We start from the raw sequence: 27,769 nt of genomic DNA, 5'->3' as shown, positions 1-27,769 counted from the left end.
TTATCTTTGCTGTACTGCATTTATCAATGCTCGTGACTGGTTTAGTATATTTTATGCAGATGACCTTCCCTACAAAATCAAAGCAGCCTTTGCTCAATACATTGTTGATGCACCTTTGGCAGCAGTTACAGCCTCAAGTCTTTTTGAATATGATGCCACAAGCTTGGCACATCTGTTTTTGGGAATGTTTGCCTATTCCTCTTTGCAGTACCTCTCAAGCTCTATCAGGTTAGATGGGAAGCGATGGTGTACAGCCATTTTCAGATCTCTCCAGAGATGTTCAATAGGATTTAGGTCTGGACTCTGGCTGAGCCACTCAAGAACATTCACCGAGTTGTGAAGCCACTCCATTGAGATTTTGGCGCTGTGCTTTGGCTCATTGTCCTGCTGGAAGATGAACCATCGCCCCAGTCTGAGGTCAAGAGCACTCTGAAGCAGGTTTTCATTCAGGATGTCTCTGTACAGTGCTGCATTCATCTTTCCCTCTATCCTGACTAGTTCCTGCTGCTGAAAAACATCCTCACAGCATGATGCTGCCACCACCATGCTTCACTGTAGGGTTGGTATTAGCCTGGTGATGAGCGGTGCCTGGTTTTCTCCAAACATAATGCCTGGCATTCACTTTAAAAAGTTACATTTTAGTCTCATCAGATCAGAGCAGCAGTAACCTTCTCCAGACAGCCCTGTCTCAGAGGTCTATAGACCAATTCATGCTTGGTTTGTGCTTTGAAATGCACTGTCAACCCTGGGGCCTTATATAGACAGGTGTATGTCTTTACAAATCATGTCCAATCAACTGAATTTACCAGAGGTGAACTCCAATGAAGCTGCTGAAACATCTCAAGAATGATCAGTGGAAACAGAATTTACCTGAGCTCAAGTTAGAGCTTCACTGCAAAGGCTGTGAATTCTGATGTACATTTGATTTTTCAGCTTCTTTATCTTAAATAAATTTGTAACAATTAAAAAAAAAAAATCCCGTTGTCATTCGGGGGTATTGCGTGTAGAATTTTGAGAAAACAAACTAATTTAATCCAGTTTGGTATAAGGCTGTTACATAAAAAATTTGGAAAAAGTGAAGAGCTATGAATACTTACCGGATGTATTGCATGTATTGAGATATGCACATTTGCAAATTGTCAATAATATCAGTGAACTGCACAATGACATGCCATGAGGAGAACTACTTTATGAGATGAACTGCTTTACTAATACAAAATATCAAGAAAAACAAACTCATGGAAAAAGCTGCCACTCACGACTGCTGTGTCTTCAGTAATTCTACAGAGAGCACCAGGTCCTTTATCTGATCTTTTAGCTCCTCCAGTTCAGATGTCTTCTCCTGTTCCTTGTCAGGTTTTGGTTTGGGTTCAGGGGTGATAAGGGTGGCTGAAATTGTTTTAGGTGTTGTAGATGGTAACGGGGATGAAATGGGCATCTGCAAGAAAAACAAAACACTGATCAGTGGAGATCAAAATTAGAGAACAAACTATAATATACCTGTTTCCATCCACCAATTTCTTTATATGCATTTTGGAAAATTGCATAAAAAATGCTTCATAGAAATGCCAAGATGTGCATACATTTCGAATATGCAAATAAAATATTTCATGCTCATCTTCCAAGGTGCAAGTTATTTTTTATGTAAGCAACTTCCAATTTTTTTTTTTTTCTACTTGGCACCAATTTATCAAGAAGTGAAGTGATTGTTCTCTTCGACTCATTAAATGGAAACAGTGCTTTATTGTCAAACATTTTATGAGATATTCCAGTTTCACACATAAGTCTCCATTTAAAGTCACATCATTAAATGGAAACATAGCTAGTGTCCTAAATGTCCATGTCACAGCTTAATCCAGGGTTCCTACAAAATTTCTAATACAAAATTCCACACTTCACTAGATGACCATTGTATTTCTAGATTACTCTAAAGATTTTACTTTTAATAACTTCAATTTGTGAATGCGCCCCTGACGATCACTTGATAAAGATCATCTGCTTTATTGACTTTCAGGTAAACGTTACATTCATTTAAACACCATGAAAAATATTATTGTAAAATAATTTTTTTTTTTATATAAAAAGTAAATATTTTCCATACTTTGATTTACAATTTCCATACCTTCCCAGACAGAAATTAATCAAATTAAATTTTATACTTCTCCAAACTCCATAAGAATCCTATTTGAACAGAAGTAAGAGACATTTTTAAAGCAGTTTCTGTTAGTTATATATATTCTAATTCACAGGATAAAAAGGTAAATGAGATTCTTACTCTGATCGCGGTTTTAATCCAGGCTTTTGGATTATTTTGCAAAACGCTGTTGTACTAGCATGGTATTGTCAACTTAACATCCATCAAATTCAGATGAATTAGTTTCATGTTTAGCACAACAATAAGATCTGTTAGGGCACAAAAACACCTACAGTACATTTCTAATCGAGTTCCCTGATAGATTAAAGAGCAAGGGTAATTACACTTAATGAATGTTTAATACAACTCCAGGTGACCTTGAATCAAAAGGCTAAGGTGTTTTATAGACTGATGTCATGTTCATGACTGCCGGAAAACCCTTGCTTAGGAGGAACATTAATCTCCCCACTTTAATAAAATTTTTATGCAAAAGTAATTAGTATTAATAAGCAACTAGAAAAAGGTCTCTTTAACTCAGTTAGTGGTCTTTGGCCAAAGTGTGATTTTCTCATAATATTCAATCTGAATACAAATTATTTCCATGACCATTTTTTCATTTATAAAGAAATGCTAAAAATAATATTAAGAAATTAATTAATTAATTAAAATGTGTGCGGGTGTGTCACATTTAAAGTGAACAAATTAATTAATAAATATATTATATTGCAGCATTTCTTTTCAATGAATTCTTCAAATAAAGTAATTTACTCTATTTACGTCTAAAGATTAAATGTTTACATATAGGAGTGGGACATGATTTAATATATAAGCAAGTGAGGTTTAATTTAATGAGTTATTGTTTTTTTATGAAAACTAGTGCAAAATGATTGAACTCCAAGTGATAGAAAGGCATTTAAGGGGTGTGCTAAATTAAGTAGTTTTGATAAATTAGAAATTAAATGCCTTTTGTGTTATTAACTGTGATAGATGTATTTTAGCAAAAAATATGTGGTATTTATAAGGTAATTATAATTGTCTAAATATACAAGTGAATTAGTTTATACTACTATAAAAAAGTTATTTAAATGTTGAATACTAATACTAAATAATAATTCTAAATGTGGATTAAAAAAAAGATCTTGTCACAAACCTACTTTATTTTCAGAAATAACATAAAAAAAATAACTAGATTGGCTGCATTCTTGTTTTCTCTCTGTGCTCTAATGAATTTATTCGTCTATTTGGCTCATTGTGTTTAAAATAGCTGCACTGCTCTAGAAGCACTTGAAATCTTTATCACAGAGTCAAAAGGCTTGAATTAGGTTTTCAGCAACTTCAAAATATCTTCTTTGGTGTTGACCTAAAGAAAGAAACTCAAAGATGTATAACATGAGAGTAAATACATTTTCACTTTTGGGTGAACAAACCCTTTAATCAGATTTCTTTAGCTTTACAATCTAAGCATTTACATCTAAAAACAGCTATAACAACAAAACGGACCAATCGGTCGAAGTAAAATTGTAATACTATTTCAGTCTAATTCATCCTCACTTTATTGAAAAGAAAAGAGAAAAACAAACAACTACCAGACACCCAAACATATTCTGTACAATTAACCAAATATGGGAAGCATCAACGTGAAACCAGACATATGAGCTTAATGCACAGATCTCTACATACTAAAACAAGTCCTCAGGGCTGGAAAAGAAGAGCCAGACATTCAGTCGAGATCATATCAGAGCTGCTGCTTGCTAACAAACCTTTGAAAACATCATTTCATGCGATGTGTTCTCAAGGAGTCACAGTTAATCACACAGTTATGTGAGGGAATCTTTTATTCAGCTATTCAATTATTCATTTCTCATATCCTTCTGAGACTCACAGAAAAAAAAATCTTTATTTATTTTTTTGTTTTCCTACAACCTTTGGGTTAAAAAAAATCTACAATTTAGAGTTTATACATTTTGTTTTCATTTTTAATTTTACAGCATGTCAACTGTAGTGGACCACAGGACCACTTTAGTTCGAAACAACCGCCACTCAGACAACAAAACTGTACAGGATACGGCTGTAAAGGGTTATTAATCCAACATTAATGTAACAAAAACTAAACAAAGCCATTTTTTTTACTTTTGTATTGAAATTCCTGAAACAGTTTAGTCTGAAAGAGAGCCGAAATCAAAAAAAAAAGAAAAGAAAAAAAAAAGTGATGTTAAACCAAAACAAACATAAAAGCAATTTAAAAATGATTGTCATTCTCTAATTGTCTCTAATTCTCTAATTGTCTGATTGTCAGGGCCTATTCACACTATGCTATCCGAACCATGCCCAGGTCCGTTTCCCAGATGGTTTGAGAAGTGTGAGTGTTCTGAATGGGGTTCACTTGGCCGGCCCTGGCCCGGCTGGAAGAGGTGTGCCTGAGGGTGGTTCACTTGTGCCTTGGCGCGGTACACTTGTGTGTGAGTGCAAAACGCGCCTGAGCTGAAAAGCGAGAAGTGACTTTTAAGAGACCATTTCATATGGATTTATTAATCATTCTTACTGTTCAGTGAATGCAAACTGTCATAGTTTATTAAAGACGCAAACCTCTCACTGCATGACAGCTGCACCTTCAGCAAACCTCCTAATTCCTGCAGCACAAGGACTTTATGGTTGTTTATGAGCATCAAAAGTGGCTGATCTGTTCGGCGAAATATTTGACTGTGTCACAACTTGAATGATATAACTAGAGAAATCTCCACTGTGCTGAGTGAGAGTGCTTCCTGAACAGCACAGCATCAATGATGTAAGCGTGCCCAGGCCCGAATGTAATGTGAGTGCGGGCCATCGAGGGAGACAGGAGGGGCGACAAGCGTGGTTTAGCCCGGTTCAAGGCAAATGTACATGGTGCGAGTACGCCCTCAGACTCTAAGTCAGAGTCTCCCTCAACTATCTTATAAAAAATCCTCTCTGCTTCAGTTCTGCCTCCTACAACATGCAGTCATTAATTACATTAGTGGTGTCCACTATAATGGACATTTAAAGGTTCAGGACACCCTGGATAACTTTTTTTTTATATTAACAGATTTGTGTGTGTTGAGCATCAGTTAAGACAATGTTAGCACCTGTCAGCTTTAATTGTATAATAATTTAATTTATTGTAGCTTTTGTCAGCTAATTTCAGCTTCCGGTTTTAAAATGATTTTTGGGGCGGGATCAAAATCGGCAACGTAGCGCAGTACTGCAACTGCAATGATGACGCGTCTGAATCTCATTATTATTCATAGCGGAGTTTTCTTATCCTATGAGAAGAGCCGGCTGCTTAATTATTCATGAGACCTGCCAGACCTGCCAGAGTCAAGCCCGAGCTGTGTCACGGAACCACGGGCACACAGTATTTAGCCGTTCATGAAGGCTCATATGCGTTTGTTTCCATGATCCACTGGGTTTGTTGCATGTTTTCCCCCGCGATCTTGTCAGGGCCGATCATACAGCAAAGCTGTGTTTGCTGCTAGCATTTTTGTCGGGAGAGCAGCACGAGAATTAGAGAATGGCGGACGCTGTCTTTTATCAGGAGTTTGTTCACACTCAGACACATCGCCGAGCTGCTGTGTTTGCCTAAATCCTCCAGATTACCAGCAGGGCTGACGGTTGAAATAGATGGGTCAGGAGACCATTTATACGGTTTACATGAACATACTTATCTTTTTAATTATATAAATTGTGGTTACGTGTATATGAAATTACGAATAACAAATGTAGCAGGGCATTAAATCACTATTTATTTCTTTGCATTTTAACTTTGTAAACTATAAACTCATGCGTCTCCTCACGGTTTGTCTCATTTTGTGAGCTAGCTTCATTCGCTCACGTTCTCCCGTGCTGGCCACGCCCACTCCTGCCCGATGCTCGCGGAGCTCCACGCCCATTAATCATGCATCTTTTGAAAAAATTCTGAAGTAGACTTTAACCGAAAGTGGGGGGTGTCATGGCCCTTTAAAAAAGCATGATATTTTGAAACAAAGAAGTTAACAGCTTTGACAGCTAAATTTATTGTTCCTGAGACTTTAAAAAAACAAATATATATGTAATGTTAATAGTAAAAAACATTTAAAAAGCTAAATTTTACATATCTCTCTCCTTCCCATAAAATGTGCTTATTTGTATGCAGGCCATTTTGGATGCAGTGAAAAAAGTGGTTCCTGGCATACGAGCCAATCAAATGACATATCACGAGAAAGCTCAGGATGTCCTCTGAATAGTACAACAGGACTTCTCATAGTAGCTCAAAAAACTTAAAAAAAAATTCATTAAAACACAATGTCCACTACAGAGAACACAAGTCAATGGGTGGGGTCTTAGATACAAGATTCAACCAAAACATGATTATGATGAGGATTATTATTTGTTCTTATGCATTTCTAATCCTCTTCTACATAATTTGCACCAATTTATTTATTTTTTTAAATCTTAAATTAAGAAACATTTGAAAAAAAAAAATTAAGATATATTTGATATGGAGAAAAACATTTTTTCTTAGACACACTATGCATAAATTCATTACAAATTGGTCTAGTGTATAAGTAACTATGGAGTGTTTTGCATTGAGTAGGTTTCTTGTTTCTCCATGCACAATATATGAGGTATCCTGCTGTACCATATAAAGCCCCCTTTTCATCTTATTTATCAGTTGTATGCATTTTTTGTCATTTATCTGAATGGCTGCTATTAGCTAAGCTATCTGTAAATTATAATATGAATAAATGGCATCAGATTAAATCGTGTTTGCTGCTCAAGAAGGGAAATACAATTGTTTACAATAGAATCCGAATTCTGCTTTTTTGTCATGTAGCTGAAACTCTGCTTAGGATTTCCAGCAGCAGCAAATTCCCTAAAAACATTTTCTGCCAGTGAGTGAAGAGCAGAACAACAACTTTTGTTGCAAATGCACTGGATTTCATTGTACTACTTATGTTCAAATTAATCATTCATGCTGTATGTTTCTGCTTATTATTTTACAATTAAAAATTAGTGAAACCTTTAGTACGTGTGATCATCATCAGACTTCTTCTCCACAAACAAGGAGAGGGAGAAAACCCAAGACATTGTCTCAGAAAAATAATTCCAGAAATTTCATTTTGCATACTATTGGTATCAAATTCAAAACATATACTCAGGAGATGTGGGATTTTGACCTATTACTTTTTTGTGTTGCTCCAGAACAAATTTCACATATTTGTTTATGAAATAATAAAATGTTTAGTGCAGTGATTTTTTTTTTACATTACTTAAGCAGCTATAACTTTTTTTCATTTTGAGCATTATAAACTCTAGATGATGGATAACAAAGCCCAGAGTGTCTTCTTTCTAAAGATACATTAACTTTGAATGTAGACCTAATCATTCAGCAACTGTAAATGTTTCGACTTGGGAAGATGATTTTTGAGAAAGTGCCTCTGACGGTGAAGGGGAATCGAGACGGACATCGACATAGCAACGGAAAACTTTTTACAGTAATCTCATATTGCATGCTATCTTCATCAAATGTAAAATTTGTACTCATGAAATGCTTGGCTTTCTAGTCATTTTTTTTCTAGGATATTACAATAATGTTTTCCTGTGTTTTTACATGGAAAACTAAAATTAAACAATATATGTTTATTGTTTATATAAAATATTTGTTTAACAATAAAGGGTTATGTCTTATTGTCAGCATGTTTAATGTCCTTGATAATGTGAATATAATAGAAGGGCAACGCTTATTTTGAATCAAGTTTATTTCATTTTTGATGTTTAGAGAAGTTTTATGGTTTAAAAACAAACTTTGTTTTAGGTTTAAAATGTCAAAATTAAAGATTGTTAAAGTCAAAATGTGTATTTTTGTACTTTTAAAGTATACATCAATACATATATAATACCCTGATTTACAGTTTTATACAGTTCTAATAAACAAAACAAATAAAATGTATCTATTTGTTGATTAATCAGATTAATTAAATAACTGCCCAACTAATCGATTATTGAAATAATCATTAGTTGCAGGCCCAAACAAGACAAAAACTTATTTTTGCAGTGTGTGAAGGATGTATGTGATGTAAAACTTCATTTACCTTAATTGAATTCTGCGTGGAAGGAGCAGGGGCAGGAGCAGGCGCAGGAGAAGGAGCGGTTTCAACTTCATCTATTTTCTCTGTTTTCTCAGCTTTCTCTCCAACATCCTTGCTTGGCTGTAAGGAATCATGGGAGGATGTTAGAAAAACATGGCAAGAAGAAAGTGCAAATAGTGCTATACTTAACACATGTCCCATTCAGGCTTTCACCACTGAAGCATTTTTCAATCAAAACTAGAGCACTGCATGATCCCTCCATTTTGCCACGCTTTACATCAAAAGAAAGGTGTTTTCTTTAGAGGTAAGATCTAAAAATATCTGCTTATGTTAGTATAATGAGATTTAACAGAGAATGGTTTTCTTAGCCGGCCTATCAGCTGTTTTAAGCAGTGTGTGGAACTTTCTGTAAACTCTGAATAAACCAACACAATCAACAAAGAAATGTAAACTCTATTTATATCTAAAGATTATACAATATGTTATGCAAGCTGTCTGCTTGATAGGGAACGGTACATGCATTTTAATTAATATAACAACATTTTAATTAAATATGATGTGCTCATGTTTTTCTTCAACAAAACAAATAGGATTTAATTTAAATGAATGATTTCAAGTTAATGAAAACCTGTGCAATATGTTTATCTCCAGGTGATAGGAAAGCACTTAATGAGTGCGCTAAATTAAATGTACTTTTAATTAATTGTATACAGTGCTCAGCATATATGAGTATACCCCTTACAAATCTATCTTTTAAATGAATATTTTCTATAAGATGCTAGATTATATTTGTGCATTGGGGGTGTGACGAGATCTCGGACTATGGCTAAATTGTGACAGGATTTCTTGTCAAGGTGAAAAGTTGTTATGATGTTATGATAGAGCGTGAAAGTGAATTTAGCACTGAAGACCGAAGGCAGGATTGGATTTGGACTGCACATTAAGTGCTTTGCCCACACCCGAGTAGTGTCTGTCTGAGGACTGAAAAATGGACGTAACATGAAGCGGGTTGCATTTTGCAGTGTTTGCATTCCCTTTACAGCATAGAATTATTAAAATAGAAGTTAATTCAAATTATTACAAGTTGAATTTAAAAAAGAAACTAAATAGTTTTGCATTTTATGATTTTTTTTTCAGTTGAATAAAAGACTACTTTCCATTAATATATTTTATCATTAAGGATTCCAAAAAATAGGATAAAAATAGTCTCGTCTGGTTCTCATGAAACCAATCTCGTGTCTGGTCTTGTAGCGTAAACATCTCGTCACACACTCATAGCATATTTAATAGATTAGTCAGTACCAAGCCAAACCTGGAGCTAATCTAACAAAATAACTTATGATAACGGTCCAAAAATACATACAACCAAATTTATTTGTTAGAAAAAAAATATGAAATAAAAATGTTAAAAGAGGAATAATCAAGAAAAGCAAAAAATATTTAAAATTTAGTTCTTTTTAGATATTTCACTTGAATTTATATATATTATCTTTATATTTCTGAATATGTTCAGTTACTAAAGTCTTATTTTAATAAATAGTCATTTCAAAATGGAGTGTACTCATTGATTCTGAGCACTGTACATAAATAATGCTTTTTTATTTTAATATTTTAGTATTAAGGGCACAATTTACCCAAAAACTAAAATCCTTTCATCATTTACTCAGACTTGTTCCAAACCCATTTGACTTTTTGCTATTGACATCCATAGTAGAGGAAAATGACACCATGTTAGTCAATGGCTGGTTTTATATATATATATATATATATATATATATATATATATATATATATATATATATTAATTTTTTTTTTTTTTGTTTAACAGAAAAAAAGAAACTTGTAAAGGTTGAGACCCACTCGAGCATGACTGCACAAATATCGTTTCAGCATTGAAATCACAATGTGATAATTCACAATAGTCACATAGCAGATATAAGCAATGTTAAGTGTGTATTATAATTTATCATTTTAGTTTAGAGCTTTTGAGGCATGGGACTGTATAATGCTTTTAAAAGCATTCATGCATAAAAAAAATTACCATTTGTAACTTTAATGATGATTAATCTTTAGGGGTGTAACGATACACTCAGTTCACGATACGATGTGTATCACGATATAATGTTCATGATTTGATATGTATCACGATATTTGGAATAAACATTTAAAATTAAACTGAAATGCAAATTTTACCAAGTAAACTATTTTTTTATGTATTTCTTTTGTTTCAACTTGTTAAACTGAACCTTCTTTAAGAAAATATATTAAACAGGCCTGTCTCTGGAAAATAAAACAATTTAAAAACTTCTTTAAAATATTATTGAAATGACAGAGACAAAATTAAGGAACAATTTAAGTAAAGGTGCAAAAAAAAAAGCTTTCTATTCAATTGAATTTAACAGTAAGAGCTTAAGGCTTTGCTTGGTCACTTGCGTTTTTTGTGTGTGCAAAAAAAAAAAAATCCACATTTCCAGGTATTTAATTTATATTTAATTAAATTCATTTAGAGATATCTCTAATTACAATTGTGACTAGTCAAAACTCATTTAGTGATATCTGCAAATATTTTTCAATGGAAGTCAATGGAGAAATATGACTAGTCACAATATATTTGCAGATATCTCCAATCTGATTTCGTACTAGTACAATTGTAATTGCAGATATCTCTAAATGTCATTCTGACTAGTCGAATTATAATTATGACTAGTCAAAATATAATTAGAGATATCTCTAAATTTATTTATGGATAGTCAGAACAAAGGTTTAAATGCTAAAACGGCTTGCCATACGCGCGCGTCAATCATAGTCCGTCCTCTGTAGTAACAGCTCACGGTCAGCTCACATCATGTGTGATTTTGCGGCGGGAACATTATATGAAGACAGATTGATATTTTAGGGTGAATTGTACCTTATAAATACAGTATGTGACTCTTTCAACACCATTAGGAGGTATCCCTGTCGCTGTGCAAAGTATGTAAATCACTGTGAAAACTTTAAAACTTAGGATGTGTGACCCAGTATGCGTGTCAAAAAGCGGACGAGTCTTAAGCAATGACTGTACAACTGAAATGTTGCCAGACGTCTGATTTTGAGAGGATGGGCCATCCTCTATTTCAGCTCCACACATCTTGGTCTGCTAACATTACTGCTGTTGCAATCTGAACTCACGTGCGACAGCAGGTGGAACGTAGCTCACGTGCAAACAGCTCAACTAATAAGAGAAAACGGACGTCATATCGTAATCAAATCGTCATAACGCCATGATGCATATTGTGACATTTTTGCATCGCAATAAATCGTACAACGATAAATCGTTACACCCCTATTAATCTTATTAAATTATTATTATGCAATTACTGTACCTGAATACAGTTTAAGACATGGAAAACAATAAAACAGTTTATTTTAGTTATTATTATTTTCTAAATTGTATCTATGCTTGTAATCGTTATGCTTTTAACAGAATCCTCTCAATTAGTCTTAAATTATTCATTTTTTTTCAAATAAAGATATTTAGGTCATCTGGTGAAATTGTATTCATATCACAGAAGAACCAAATATCGCAATGTTAGATTTTTTCTAAATTATGCAACCCTACACTTGAGCTTGAGTAAATGTTTATTTTTTTGGTGAACAATTATGGTAAACAGAGATCACAGCTCAAGCTGAAGAAAAGTATACTCACGGAGTGGCCTCTATGAGCAGGTGGTCTTTTCCCAGGCATCTTTGGTCGCTGTGCAGTAGGGTGGCTTAACTTCTCAGAAGAAGAGGAGACATCATCAAAACTCATGAGATTAACTAAAGGGGAAATAAAAAAAACACAAAAAAAAGTGTCAAACATAGTTCATCTTAGTTCTTAGTTGTTATATACAGTATATCAGAAAAAGAGTTTGATGTTATACATGCTGATTTAAAAGTCATATGAGGTAAGTTTCCATCATGTCCAAATCAAAACCCAACAGAGCAGGAAATTACAAATCACGACTGAATGATGTCTATAAAGATAGTGTCAATGTCTGAAAAATGTCCAATCACTCATCAGGGAATGGCTGTCAGTTTGATATTATAAATTCTGGCACCTAAAATTTGACGAATTTATTTTAATATGCCTATAATTAGCCACCAAAAGATTATTTTATCCAATTGGCCACTCTCTTTCTCAGATATACGAGACCGACAACACAATAAACCACCAAAAGTAAAAAAGTGACCACACAACAAAGTGAGAAGTGGTCTCATATGTCCAGAAATAGCATAACCTGACATAATTGCCTCTTTCTGAAGTTGGCAGAAAAGAAGAGAATAGAAAAACCAGATCACTAATGCAAAAATATGCCCATGACCTTTCAGAACAATGCGATTACAACAGCTTTAACGCTATACTTCACAGTCAACATCAGTCTAATGCAGTATCCTGGAACAGCCTCTTGACAAAAAAAATCCTGAGAATCTGCTGTGCAAAATATAAAGCAGTTCAGACACTTTTTTTTACTCTGTCAAAAGCTTTTTGCCTTCAAGCTAACATTCAAGGTTTTAACATTTAATCAGTAGGAACTCGTTTAAAACATACCTCTATGCCTTAATTGAAAATTCTAATCAGAATAAGCTTGAACTCATAGATTAGTTGTGCCAGTTAACCAGTTATCAGTCAGTTAAATGGATTTCAATTACTTTGCAAAGATTACAATAGCTTATCCAATGGCTAAAACAGCTACCTGAAACTAAAAATCCAAATTGGCCTTGTTTCCAGATGGCGTTAATACGTTTCAATCACCAGTGGTCAACTGAGATTGTTATTGTTTTCAACTGGCAATAGAAAGCATCTCTAGTGAACACCTGCAATTTCATTTCAAGCCCCTTCACTTTATGGGAACACGGAGAGGGGCTCACAACAACCTGCCCCCCTACTCAACATTCTTTTTGATTTTAAATAAAAAAAAAACCTCAAATGACATCAATATACTGAAAAACAAAAAAACAAAAAAAAAAAAAAACAGTTCAAGCAGACTTAAGATGTGATGCAACAGTCTCACATGTCAAGTGAACATTTACTCAGGAAAAGTAGAAAAGTATGGAATGGAAAAATGTGTTCTGTGTGTGAACGGCCTCTTAGCTTCATCTTTTATCATTACACATATAGCAGACATAATAGAGAATAGTTAAGAGTGTGTAATTAATTAAAAAGGCAAAGCAAGGTGTTTGTTCTTTAATAATTATAATAATAATAATAATAATAATAATGATAATAATAATGATAAAAGTAAAAACCAAAACAGAAAGTGTTATTAACAGAAGGTCTGCACTGATATTATTAAATAGTTGACTGGTTGTGGTATTAATCACAAGACGGGAGGCAAATAGACTGAAGTGTGCAAGAAATCCTGGAGATGACTGAGGCTTTAGCACAGGACAAAAGAGCTCTTTCCCATTCTCCTCTGGGGCTGAGCCACCTGCTCTAGAGATCTGAACCATCATCCTCATTGCAGGATGAGTAATCCTGCTTTGGGCAAGAGATTCATGGCTTTAATCCACAAACAGAGCCACACTTTGACCAGAAGTTAAGCCATTTCAAACACTAGCGTTATGGCCTCTATGATAGTAACATGTTTATAAATACAACAGCAAAACTAAACTAAATGACTACCTTTGTTGTTTTTTACCTGTTATTGCGTGTATGAAGTGTGGTTTGAGGTTATTGTAGCTGCTAAACAGCTCTGTGTAATAATAATATTAATAATAATAATAATATTAATAATAATAATAAACAGTAAAGAATGACTTACCAGTTTCTGTACTCTTTTCACCAATATCCACAACAGTTTTTGGCTTGATGGGAACAGGTTCACACTCAGATTTTCTTCGTGAGAGTAGAACGTCTCCATTTTGCCTGTGGAGTTCATAAGGAAACATTGAAATGACATTCTGCACCATTTGCAGGCATGGTCTTATGTGCTTTTCCAGTGTATATCAGATAGATATAAAATTAAGAGATCACTTAGTAGTCTCTTGATTTACTGGATTTATTTGGTACGGGTTTAAATAAAATGTTAAAATGTATATTTTCTCTAAGGTTCAAGTAAGATTTCCTCCAAATGTCAAATAAAAAGATTGTAATTTAGAGCTTTTGTGTGTAATTTGCAGAATGAAATAAAATGATTAAATAAAATTTTTACTTAAATTTAGAACTTTAAATTGTCTCTTAATGCACGCATGTATGTACATACAGTTAAAGTCAGAATTATTAGCCCCCTTTGATTTATTTTTTATTTTATTAATATTTCCCAAATGATGTTTAACAGAGCAAGGAAATTTTCACAGTATGTCTGATAATATTTTTTCCTCTGGCGAAAATTTTATTTGTTTTATTTTAGTTAGAATAAAAACTGTTTTAATAAAAAAAAAAAAACATAAAAAAAAATTTGTAATTACTAATCAAAATTAGTATGTACAGTTGAAGTAAAAATGACTATTTACTTTTAATTATTTCTGTAATTATTTTATTTAGAATTTCTTTTATAAATCACCAAATTTTTATTTAACAAAGAGAAGTTTTTTTGAACATATTATTAAGCATAATAGTTTTAATAACTAATTTCTAATAACTAATCTACTTAACTAGGTTATTATCTTAACTTGGCATGTTAGAATAATTAGGAAAGTTTTTGGGTAATAGTAGAGAAAAAAAATCATATAATATAATATAGGCATATAATACTAACCTTAAACTTGGTAAAAAAAATAAAATAAAAGCTGTTTGTATTTCAGCCATCCCAAAAAAGCCTTTCCCCAGAAGTAAAAAACAATATATAGTAGGAATTACTCTAAACATGTGCTTGCTCTGTTAAACACCACTTGGGAAATATTATAATATCACCAAAGGGCTAATCATTTTGAATTCAACTGTATATGTTCTCTCCGGGTTTTTAAAAATGTATATTTGATACGAAATATATTGACTCTGAATATACTGAATCTTATATTAAGTGTGCTACTACAATCTAAACATAAATGAAGATAAAGCGTAAGACACCAACACTTGCTTGGCGGCTGGTGATGGAGTAAGAGGCAAGTCAGGCCGTTTGGTGTGGTATGAAGGACGCAGGAGGCTCTTGCTTGGAGGCACAGGTTTCTTCGGGGGCACGATGGGGCCTGCAGGTTTGGCGGGTTTCTCTGGCAAGGGCTTGACAACTTCAGGAAGTTAAAAAGACACAAAAACACATGTTTGAGACTAATAAATTATTTTACTTAACACACAAAAGTGACTCATGAATAACATTCTTCTAATTTGCAGTATTAATCAACAGATAATTATCTAGATGTTGGATATTTACAGAGCAATGGAAGGGACAGCATGTATTTACGCCTTGTGATGCATCAAAAGTACTGAACTTTCACCAGCGTCCTTTATGTCACACAAGTAGGTCAGGTGAAATTTTGGCAGGATGTTTGCTCCACATAGATCTGCTTAATTATTCTCTTTTTTATGCATTTGAATCAATAACATTCACTTATCAACTCATGTGTTCTGACAATTCTATGTTCAAACACTTGCTTTAAAAAAGCAAGACTTTATTTGAAGAACATGAAGGCCTACTTTTTATACACAATAGAGTTGATCTGATATATGTTGCAGTGAGAGACAATAAAATAATAAGCAGGAAGTCTTTGATGCAAACGCAATAGCTGATACTGTTGAGAGAGGCTGTTAGTCACAGTGCGAAACACTTTTTCTGATAATAAAAACTTATACAAAGTACTTCAGAACTGATATTGAATGTAAATAAATACTCCCAAAGGGATAGATAGTCTTCATCTTGTTCCCCATTTAATTTTAGCTGTGTGAATAGAGAAGCAAATAATGCTGCTTCAATTTCATTTCAGGTCTCAGTTTATTTTCTTACATAATTCAAGTTTTGAGTTTTTATATTTCAGTTATAATGTCTATTAATGCATTGCATTACTAAAATACTAACATTGGAAATGCTGGACCCAGACTATGGTCTATAATAAACATTAATAATCAATAATAGACCCCAAAACTTCCTCTGTTGATAATCAGCTGTATTCAATTTTAGAATGTTACAATTGATAACATTATTAAAATGTTCCACATTTTCGGATGGGCAAGATTTTTTTTTTTAGAGGAAGTCTCTTGTACGAATGGAATTGATAAAACCTAAATGTTGTGAAATAATGTAACAAAATCTTTTAAAGTTTTAAATATATTTTATTCCTGCAAAATGCAATTTTCATTACTCATGCTTCAGAAATCATTTTAGCATTTACATCACACTTTTTTCAGCAATGTTAAAAACAGTAATACTGCTTAATATTCATGCAAAAACCAATAAATTTTATGACTCTGATAATAATAATAGCCTTGTAAAGGTGGCAGTCATGATCTTCGTTTTAAACCAAACTAGTCTAATGATAATTTACTCTAATTATGTTTTAAAGAGAGTACAATGGGTGATCCGGGGTGCATAAGATACCCTGAACTCTGTGTTTCAGCTGCTGCCATCAGGACGTCATTTTAGAGTTCCTATTTCCAGGACAAATAGATTTTTTTTTAACAATGGTGGCCATTAGGTCATTAAATAAGTGCAGCGGGGAGGGAGATGCAACTAAAAAATGATGTATTGTATGTTTTGTAGTAATATTTTGTTATTGTGTATATGGAACTTCGCCTGTGTTATGGCACCTTGCTACAATTTTAGTTTTCCTAAACGCTATAATAAAGTTGAGTCTAAGTCTGATAAGGAAAAACAAAACAAAACCAAACAGTATTTCTTTCAAAAACTATTACCTTCTGTGACATTCAGTCACTTTTTTCCCATCAATACAGTATATTTCTTCCTTGCTGAAACTAATAATATCACATTAAATAAATAAAATATTTTTTTAAATAAATTGTGCTGACTTCATGACCTTTGTACAGAAGTCTTCAAATTAAAAGTAACAACGATAAGGCCCTTAATTTTGAAATGTAAAACATCTAATTAAACTAATAAATGAATCATTCAAATCATGATCATGTGTCTTTCTTGTATTGCACATACACAGCTTTTGTATTGCTCATATTTTTACAATCTAATGCATTTATTTTTAAAAAATAAAATGGTTTTGAAATTCTTGATTGAATGCATGTAAAAAAGCATGAAACATTTTCTGAAGTAGTTACATGATCTCTTAAAATCTGTTATGGGGATGAATTAATAAATATATTAATTAACAAATGGTATTTTGGGGGTACATAAAAACTAGACATTCATACTAAGGACTACGCTTTTACACAGTCATTTTTTTAAACTTAAAGCATTGTGTGAAACCGCAGTCTGTATGTAAAATGTGTGGCATGCAACTGGACAGCGAACCCTTACCTTTATCTTCCGGCCGTGGCTGCGGTTGCTTCTTGTCCACACTTGGAGTCTCTGGTTTCATGACTGAAAAACGAAGCATATTGTCTGACTTAATGATCAGTTTTTAAACTACTACCCTGCAGATTGAGTCTCTAGAAACTAGATTAAAAAAAGAACAGCTTCTGAAACAGACGTTTGAAGACAATAGGAAGCATACGGTCTATGACTTGCATTTCCTGTGTGGGCTAGAGACACAGACCAAATCTTTGCAGCCTTCTGCAAGCTTTCTAAAAAGCAATTGGGATGATGCGGTCTACTTTGATGCATAACAACATCCGCTTTTTTTTGTTAGATTGTTTTGCAGACAAAAGCTGTGAGGACTGGCTGGCCGCTAAAGCTGTATTATCAGACTTTATATCTGAACAGACAGATCAGATTATTTTTATCTTTGCACTCTAAAAGCACGTCAAGTGCAAGATGCTGCACTTTTCTTACAGGCCGTTTATGCAAATGATTGGTCTTGATAGACTAGATTTCTATTTAATTTACTAATCACAACACACTTATACTGATTTAAATTGTTTTATTATGCATGTGTGTAAAGTCTGTTCATGTTTAAATGTATAAAAATAATATATAAAATAAAAATAAAAACATGTTTCACATCAATTTACATATCAATGTGTTTAATCAGTTATCAGTTAACATATCAATGTGAATACAATCCAGACAAAGTGTTTAATTTCCAGTCAATCTTAACAGACTGGGATTTCCAAACAAAGCAGAATATCCTTAAGGAAAGGAAGAGCTAAGGGAGAGCAAACCCCGGTATAAGCTTTTATTGATAAATATAACAAATTCATTACTGCATTTAACAGCTGTCTTTTTGCAATTATCAATTACAGTGTAATTAGACAAAAAACAAAAAGCAAGCATCAAATGCACACAAATTTGAATTGGTGCAGCTGAATGAGAGTCAATGATGCTTATTCTTTTTTTGTTGTTGCTCTGAAAAATAAAATGTAATATAATGTAATTTACAATGTAAAATGTAATGTAAAAATGAAAATAATCAATTTCTTTAAGACAAATAGGACAAATAGAGGTAATCACAGCAGTGTCGAAATACAGCTATAAGTGAGAGAGCAAGTTTGTTACCATTCTAGCTTCTTTGTGGAAAAAAACAGCTACAACATTTACCAAATAACACTTTACTGTAATAAGTTAATCAAGTTAAATTTATGCCAATAAAAAATACACCAACAAATCTAAAACTGTTTAAGATTTACTTTTGATAAATATTCGACCAGCTTTAAAAGATTCATTTCTACAAATTATTTCTTTAAATGTGCAGTTAGTAAGTTTTACACTCAGAGGTTGAACTATAGGTGTTACGCCTGGTTCAAAACACATGCAAGCACAGGTTGCCAGATTGTGCCTAAAGGCTGATTTAGGTTATGTTCAAAATCAACAGCACACAATAGAAGGAATATTTTCCAAACTAAAAGGAGTTTTTGTCCTAACCAATACCTGAAATATATATTTTTGAAACAGCTTCCATTTCTTCCAGCTGATCAACAGGATAAACTGGCAATGATCACCTTAGGTACACCTCATGTGCCTTACTTAGTGTTAATTGCTAATAAATGTTAGTTTGAGTTCCATTTTACATGACATTTATTGACATAATACTGAAAGCAGCAGCAGATAGCTCCGATCTTACCTCAGATCTTGAAAATAAAATTAATCATTTGAAATCGAACTTTAGAACTGTGTCTCAGTGCAAACCAACACATATCAACACATATGCCTGAATTAGATTATAAACTTTACCATTTCGTTGAAATGCAGTAAGTGCATATTTTGTGCTTCTGAATGGCTCTATTTAAATTTCTGTTGCGTTTTGTCTGGTGCAAACAGTCAAACTGCTTATCATTGCAAATTTTGTCACGTATCGTGTTGTAAGGACTCTGGGTTACAATGTAATCTGCACAACCAAAGTTTATATCCGTAATATTTATATTATTTGCTAATTAATAACCACCTCATGTGGAACTCTAAATGTGCATCTCATTTATGAGTCTGCTACTGTCCACCGGAGGTCGCATTTCAGTCGAAGACACATGATTTCAGAGCCTTCTTGACTGAATGAAATACGCTTTTTTTATTAGGGCAACCTGTGGTGCTGAAATATATCTGGCTAAACTGATAGTGGCCAGGTTAAAAGAACCAAAACTAAGACCGCGTTCTGGCACGTAACTCGCATTTCCAAAGCAGAATATCTGACTTTAGCATTGTTTTTCAGGTAAAGAAGAATGTTAGCATGAAATATTTAGCCCGTTTCTTAAATACATAAAAACATATTATGGTTTTTTAATGCTTTAGTAGAGTTAGAAACGTACATACGGCACCTTTAAATACTCACTGCTAGAAGATATTGTTGTTATACAACAGTTTGAAGACATAAGTGTGTAAAAAAAAATAAAAAACTACCACAGAGTCTAAAAAACACTTCCTTCCAATATGATTTCCTTAGCAACTAACTAAAATAAAACACGTTAAATGTGTTTTAATACATTTCATATTCGCAGTTAATAAGCTTTAAGGTTTGAAATAAATATAATAACCTATAACAGGGTCTGAAAATGATTATAAAAATCTTGTCCAAAAAAATTCAGCAAACCATGAAAACCTTTTGGTTAGTATGGCTTAAGCTAAAATTAATCATGACTACCAAAGAAAGGCCAAAGAGATTTTCAACATGCTGCTGCGAATGTGTGGGCAGACATGCTTTTGTGTTCAACGCGACAATTTAATGTGTCAATTTAGCAGGCATCACCTCTAATCGTCTGAGAATACACCACTGTGCTTCTGAGAAAAACAGCAGCTCAAATCAACACGCCATATGAATCACACATACTGATGCGGACATGTATGTTTCCTCAAGTACCAATAGGTAGTCAAGACCTATCAGACGCATCCCAATCAAACATCATCAGCTAGTATAAGGGTCAAACAAAGCCTACTGAGAAGTTTGACAATGACAGGGTTTAAGCTCATCACAGGTTGTAATCACTATGATTGCAATAGCTTCACATAGGATGACCTCAGAGATGACAGTTTAAGCTTCTATACACCTTAATCTCACTACAATTTACTTGGAATAAAATGGTTAGAGTAAAGTGACGTTCCTGCAATCAGTGGGGTGTGAAATGACGTGTTGAAGATGTTTCCATACCTGTGCTTTTGGATGGTGGAGGCGGCTTCTTTGGTCTCTGTAGAGGAGAATAAAAAAAACATGATATGAGAATAAATGAAGAGGTCCCACTTAATATTAAGCAACTACATGTAATTACGTCTGCAATTAATTTCTGTAATTATATTTATAATTACACTGTTAATAATCTCTTTCACCTTAACCCACCCATACCACCCTTATTCTACCTGTATCCCAGATTAATTGCCCCATAACTGTTGTACAATTCAATACGAACATCTTAAGTGTATAGTAATTTTCTGAGGCAAGTACCTACAGTGGCAATCAAGACCATTTAATATAAAGAGGAACTAAGTGTGTAAATTGCTTCCTTGTCCTCATTTGTAAGTTGCTTTGGATAAAAGCGTCTGCTAAATGACTAAATGTAAATGTAAATGTTAATTTAAAAAATGGGATTGAGAATTTAAAACCTGGAAATGAAACTTCTAGGACTGTGAAAAATTGCAAACTAATGGTATATTGAGACATAAAATAAAAAACATTTTTTTGCAAAAACTATCAAATCTTTCATGAAGTGTGTAATGTAGCTGCATAGAATAAAAATATTGTGATTTAGAGCTTTTTTTCTTCAGGAAAAAAAGCAATTGGTCAGAAACGTTAACGTTTTTATAATTTATGTTTAATAAATTTATATAATATATTATGATAAAAAATCAGTACACCAAATACTGCTTTCTTAACTTTTAAAGTTTGATACGGTGATGTCAAAAAATTAATATTTACATATAAACAACAGAATTTCAATTTTTTCTATTTAAAATAGTTTAAAAAAATTAAATAATGTTACTCTTTTGTCTACATTAACAGCACGCAAGAAACTCGGTTTACTTCAATCCTGAAAACCAGAAGGAATAAGGACTATCCACAAATGCAGATTTTTTTCAGGAAAAATATCTACATATATATTACGGTTCATATTAATATGGATACAATCAAGACCAAGAGCTCTATTTTAACGATCTAGGCGCAAAGTCTAAAGTGCATGGAGCAAAAGCATTAAGGCCGTGTCCGAATGCACTTTTTTCAAGGATGGAAAAAGATGCTTTGCGCCCTGACGCATGGTCTAACAGTGATAAGCTTATTCTCATAATGAGTTATGGTTGTGTTTTGAGCATAATGTGCATTAAACCAACCAGAGTCTTATCTCCCATCCCCTTTAAGAGTCAGATGCTTCGCGCCATGGAGCATTTGCTATTTACATGGCAGACTTTAAAGTGGGAAAAAGTTAAACAGATCTGCAGTATAAGAATAAACAACGAGCCTCCTCCATTCAGCCTCTTTCTCTTTATAGTACTTTTACTCTTCACTCTTTTACTTTCATGTATAAGAAAATGGTGTTGTACTCTACTTAAAACATCCATTAGTCTACATATTTAATTTCATTTATTACATGCAATGATTTGTTTCAAAACTATTTCTAAATTCATTACTAATTTACAGCAAACGCATAAATGAACAATAATAACAAAGTGTGGTTAAAAATAAATAAAAAGTTCAAAAACACATCCTATGCCCCATATGGTGATGCATACGCCTCCAAAACCTGACAAATCTAAACTTGTTTTTATTAAACGAACATAAATATGCATATAATAAACAATAGTGCTATTAATAATGACATTATACAAATGCAGATTGTCATGACTAAACTAAATAAAGCCCCCTGAGGTGAAGGCATGGAGGTAGTGGTAGTTATGTAGAAAATAATTATTTTTGTAGCATTTTAATCATTTAACATTTTAATAAAACTCATTTGTTTCATATGTAATGATATTTGTATATTGCTGTACATCCTGTGCACTGGACTTTAGACCAGGTTTCAGTTGGTTAATGGCGCAGTCTACGTGAAAATTACGGTTGGCTGGTCTGAAAATGGCAAAATACCCAAACATGTCTTGTGCCTTATTATGCTGGGTGTATGATAGGGCCCATGGTGTTTCATTTCCAGTCAATCTTAACAGACTGGACTGTCTGACCAATCAAAGCAGAGTATACTTTTGGAAAGGAGGAGCTAAGAGAGACCCCTGAAAAAAACTTTTATTAATAAATAAAACAAATCCATTACTGCATTAAACACTTGCCTATTTGCAATGATCAATTACAGTGCAACTAGACCATAAAAATAAAGCAAGCACCAAATGCACACATTTTTAAATTGGTGCAGCTGAATGAGAGACAATGTTGCTTATTCTTTTTTTCTGTTCAGTGAAATAGAAAGAATATATTGTGTAGAGTGAGTGAACTAAAATACATGTTTAGAATATTATTCCAGAGTCTATTTAATGGCATTTCTGAATATATTAATAAAATGTGCCTCATGCACTAATGCGTATCGGTGTTATTTTCTCCCTCTCAACATTGCAATTTCAACCTGGGGAAACATATAATCAGAGTTATCTAAATTACCAGAGTGAAAAAGAAAAGAAAAATGGTATATCAGAAATACAAAATTGAAGAATCTATTTTCCACATATTAACCTGCATGAGGCTGTGTAACAACTAATAATAAAGAGCTTGTCAAATTAAACGGATGATGCTAGAAATACCCAAGCCTCCTCTTTGATAGCTCCAAGGATCTCTCAAAATTTCAGTGCCAATGAATCAACTGCACTGACTGGCAGAAGAAAATTAGCTCTTGACACAAATAACACAGCATGAGAGCGACTTCAAACAACACAGGCCAGTGTATGCGTGTGTGAATGTGTAATTTGTATGCATAGGCACACATGTAATTTGTGAATTTTAATGGTCATATATGGGTTCTACCAAAGATTAAATTCATAATTTAAACCACTAATATCCAAATAACATCTCAATTAAAAGGGACAGTTCAGCCAAAAAAAATAAAAATAAATCACTATTCTGTCATCATTTACTCACCCTCCACTTGTTTCAAACCGTTTTGAATTTCTACTGTTAAACACAAACAAAGATAACCTGTGTAACCTTCTATATTATTTTTTTCCCCTAGTGAAGTGGATGGTTACAGGTTTTGAGCATTCTTCAAAATATTTTCTTTTGTTTTCAACAGAAGCCAGCAACTGTAAATGTTCATGTAAACATTTATTTTTGAGTTAACTATTCTTTTAAGCCATTTAAATAATCTTTAAAATGTTTAATTAATATTTTTAAGGAATTAATCTAATTAGAACAGTGAGGACACTTGTTTAGTGCAAATATCTAGTCAAAATATTCTACCTGATGCCATAAATTACCCTAAAATAACCACTAACTACAAAATCCCTTTAAATAAATCTGGCCACAATCAAGGAAAGTGTGTGTGCTCCTTAAGTCAGTGGTAAATGACTCGAGTAATCACGTTTCCAAGAATAAAAAGGGACCCCAAGCGACACACTGCAGTCTTATTTATGCATTTAAATCATCACAGCAGGGCAGGCTATACAATGGCCTCTAATTGGGGAAGGAACAAAAGAAATCGGAGGAAATAAAAATGTAGGTAATTTAAGCTTTATAAAATGTATTTCCATTTGCATAAATATGCTATTGTATACTGGTTATTTCAATATATTGCTTAAAAAAAACAAAGACAAATTCAGCAATAGTGGAACCTTTGCTAGAAGTAGAGAATGATTACCTTATTATAAATGGAAACTCTTCACAAATCAACACATTGTACTACAATACAGGTTTTACATAACTGTCGTACATTGTTGAAACTGCTCTCACAAGTCGGCTCAAGCAACCGCAACAGTTCACGATTTGGAAGAAATTACAGCGAGACTGTTTCTAACCAACCCTATCTATGAAAAAATCTGTTTTAGGCCAAAGAGAAGCAAAACAATTTCCTCTCCCTCAACATCAGAGACATACCTGGAAATCAAGGGCTGAGGGGTTAATGTTCAATCGCTTACGGCTAACTGAGAAAAACAGGCAAATCCTGCAGATCGGAACTCTTTGTTCGAATGTAAAATTACAAAAAAACCAAATGAATTCAAATGTTTTACCATTAGATTAAAAACACAGTTTATGCAGATGTGTTTATCTTTTATAATAACAGTTCTGGCAACACCACAGTTTCATATTGAACTAAAATAATTTGAAGCTTCTCAAAGTAACTAAGGGTTTGACGGCCTTATCACATCCCAAATGACTAAGATATGATTAAGTGAGTTAAGAATGTTGCACTGTCTTCTTTTTCTCGACTCAAAAAACAAACATAATAAATATACTATAAATACAGTATCATACACATCAATGTACTTATATACTGTATATTGTGGAATAAAAGTCAAAGCTTTATCTTTTAAAATGTACTGTGACAATTATAAAGTGACTTACAGTACACAATGTTATTAACATCATCTACTTTTGGTAATTGTATCGTCCTAGCACATTTTATCACATAACCGCTGGCTAATAAATTAATATTTTTTTATGTTATTATACCTAGTAGTGATTGATTATATATATATATATATATATATATATATATATATATATATATATATATATATATATATAGCCATATATAGGCTATATTTTCTGTGTTTTTACACTTGCAACATACTTGTTGTGGAGTGGGAACTACAAATGCTTATGATTGTAAGCCTTCAATTATTTTTACTGCTGTCCGTACCCTATACTATTTATGAATATTATGTATTTTTTTACTTTGAGATCATCAAAAATAACCAAGAAAAACATCAATAATAATATTTTTATACTACTGCTTTTTAATAAATCTGGCTTCCTAAACTACCAGTGTGAAAGCAATGTAAACCGAGAATGTAAATCAAAACTATAACATCTGGCTATTTTAACACTACACCAGGGCTATTCAAACAGTGTGATCAATACTTAAAAAAATAAATTTAGTTCAGTCAAAAAAACAGTCGCTATAGTTTCGAAGTGACGTGCGTCTGTGACATGAGGCTGCGCAGAGAGAGAGTCACCTGACATTAAGCGAGTGAGTGGCGCAGGCAGCCAAAAACATTTGGATATGTTTGTAGAAAAGGCCTTTGTACAATGCACTGATACCGTTAATAGAGATGCAACTACTAACTACTAACAAAATTTAAAATCATTATGGTTAATTAATCGTAAAGGCTTCTCATTGCTGCATTTCTGTTGCAAATAAGGAAACTGCTGCAACTAAAAGTTATGCCAAGTTTAAAGCTCCGAGCTTATACCGAGGCTTATACGCACCCACACTGGATTAACTACAGCAGCAGGCCGTTCACATAATGCGTCTTTTCCGCAGGCAAATTGATTATTTCCAATGGAGACATGCACATATTGGGAGGGGTGTGGGCACAGACCGATGCACTCGCACTATCCAGGTGCACACAGCAAAAATGATCTCATGCCGTATCGGTGAGAGTTGTGTGTGGATTTCAGTGCAATGTAAACAAAAGATATGTTAGACGAATTATTACTAATTATTTAAATAATTATGTATGTATGAATGCAGATGATGACAAAAGTTCATTTAAATACTTAGCTCAGGGGTGGCCAACCCTGTTCCTGGAGATCTACCTTACTGCAGATATCAGTTGCAACCCATATCAAACACACCTGCCTGTGCTGTTCAGGGGTCCGTTCTTTGTACGTGGATTACTCAGTTAGCTGGATTTGGATATTGACGATTTGACACGATCCAGGATCGCTTCGTTCTTCAAAGCTGATCCGAGAGTTGTTGTCATAGCAACAGTTCTGCTAGGTCAAACCTGATCGGGAGCAGGTTCAATTCATATAAACAGGATTAGATCGGCTTAGTTCAAGCAAAGATAATACAGAAAGTATGTTCCGAATTCTGATATTTTCTTACAGTAGTAGTTATATACACTTGGGAAAATGGTACGTATTTTTTTACTATATAAATAAAGTTATAGTCATTAATAAAATAAATTAAGTTATACATATTAATAAAACTTATGCAATCTGCACCCTCGAAATGAAAGTACAAAGATTGCCACCTGGTGGTGCAAAGAGATAACTTATTGATATGAACTTTTTAGATCGCTTTAGTACAAATTGTGTAAAATAGAAATGCACAATATGTGACTTTTTTTAAAGCAATAACACATTTATGCAGTCATAAACATATTTTGATAGTTAATATGCCAGTGATTTGATGCTTCACAAAAGTTGCAGACGCCTTTACCAATATGAAAACGCTTTTGTAAACAACCAGTTATTCTTTACACCGATTAAAAAACGGCTACTATAATAAAGAAAATCTTTTCTAAATGAAGAACTAAATACATTGATTTGCATTGAAATACATGATGAATACACTTGACACATGAAAGTGTAAAGCCTGCAGCTCACAACAAATGTGGAAGGTTATTGCGTGTCATATTTAACAAGCCGTTTACTGCTAATTTGATGTAATTTTGCTCACATGGATAATTGAATATTAATCAGATGATGTCATTACGCTGCTGTGCCGTCAGCCAATCGTTGCATTGCTGATCATGATTTCGAAGATCGATAGATCTGTCCTTCACAACACACGCAGCGATCTCAGATCAGTTTATCCAGACATTCTAATCTGATTCGCGAACTCGTTTGAAGAACCAAATTAGCGAGAGATCAGTTATCAAGATTAAAAGATCCGGGATCTGCCAAATAATCTTAGATCATTTAAGCGAGGTACGAAGAACGGACCCCAGGTCCTAGTTAATTGATTCAGGTGTGTTTGGTCAGGGTAGGAGCTGAACTATGCAACAGGGTTGAGCACCCCTGACTTAGCTAATTAAAGCTTAAATTGACATTAGACAAATACTATTTTTATTTATTCTTATTTTTTTTTATTTATCCATTGTTCTGTCATTTATTTTCATTGTAAAATGATCACTTATGTTTAAATCAAAAACATTTTAATTTATTTTTAAATCCAAACAAAGAAATTGACTATTGTATGTTTTATTAATATTTTGTGCTGTATTTG

The 27,769-nt window shown here is 33.3% G+C and overlaps 2 protein-coding genes across 5 annotated transcripts in view; one reads left to right on the top strand and one right to left on the bottom strand.

The window, feature by feature from the left end:
- Window positions 1-27,769, top strand: part of adgrf3b (adhesion G protein-coupled receptor F3b) — a 671,400-nt gene that overhangs the window by 193,727 nt on the left and 449,904 nt on the right. The window lies entirely within an intron of this gene.
- Window positions 1-27,769, bottom strand: part of cd2ap (CD2-associated protein) — a 145,710-nt gene that overhangs the window by 4,953 nt on the left and 112,988 nt on the right. For 2 of the 4 annotated variants that reach the window (XM_087296681.1, XM_087296682.1), the window contains 7 exons: window positions 20,818-20,854; window positions 17,601-17,663; window positions 15,261-15,408; window positions 14,004-14,107; window positions 11,906-12,018; window positions 8,224-8,340; window positions 1,260-1,438 (listed from right to left, as the gene is read on the bottom strand). In XM_087296681.1, coding sequence (XP_087152807.1) covers window positions 1,260-1,438; window positions 8,224-8,340; window positions 11,906-12,018; window positions 14,004-14,107; window positions 15,261-15,408; window positions 17,601-17,663; window positions 20,818-20,854 — 761 coding nt within the window. 4 annotated transcript variants of the gene reach the window in all.

Source organism: Danio rerio, chromosome 20 (assembly GCF_052040795.2).
Source record: "Danio rerio strain M-AB ecotype USA chromosome 20, GRCz13ab, whole genome shotgun sequence".
Taxonomy (NCBI): domain Eukaryota; kingdom Metazoa; phylum Chordata; class Actinopteri; order Cypriniformes; family Danionidae; genus Danio; species Danio rerio.
The sequence above is the reverse complement of the archived record's forward strand: the minus strand, read 5'-3'. Positions and strand labels throughout refer to the sequence as shown.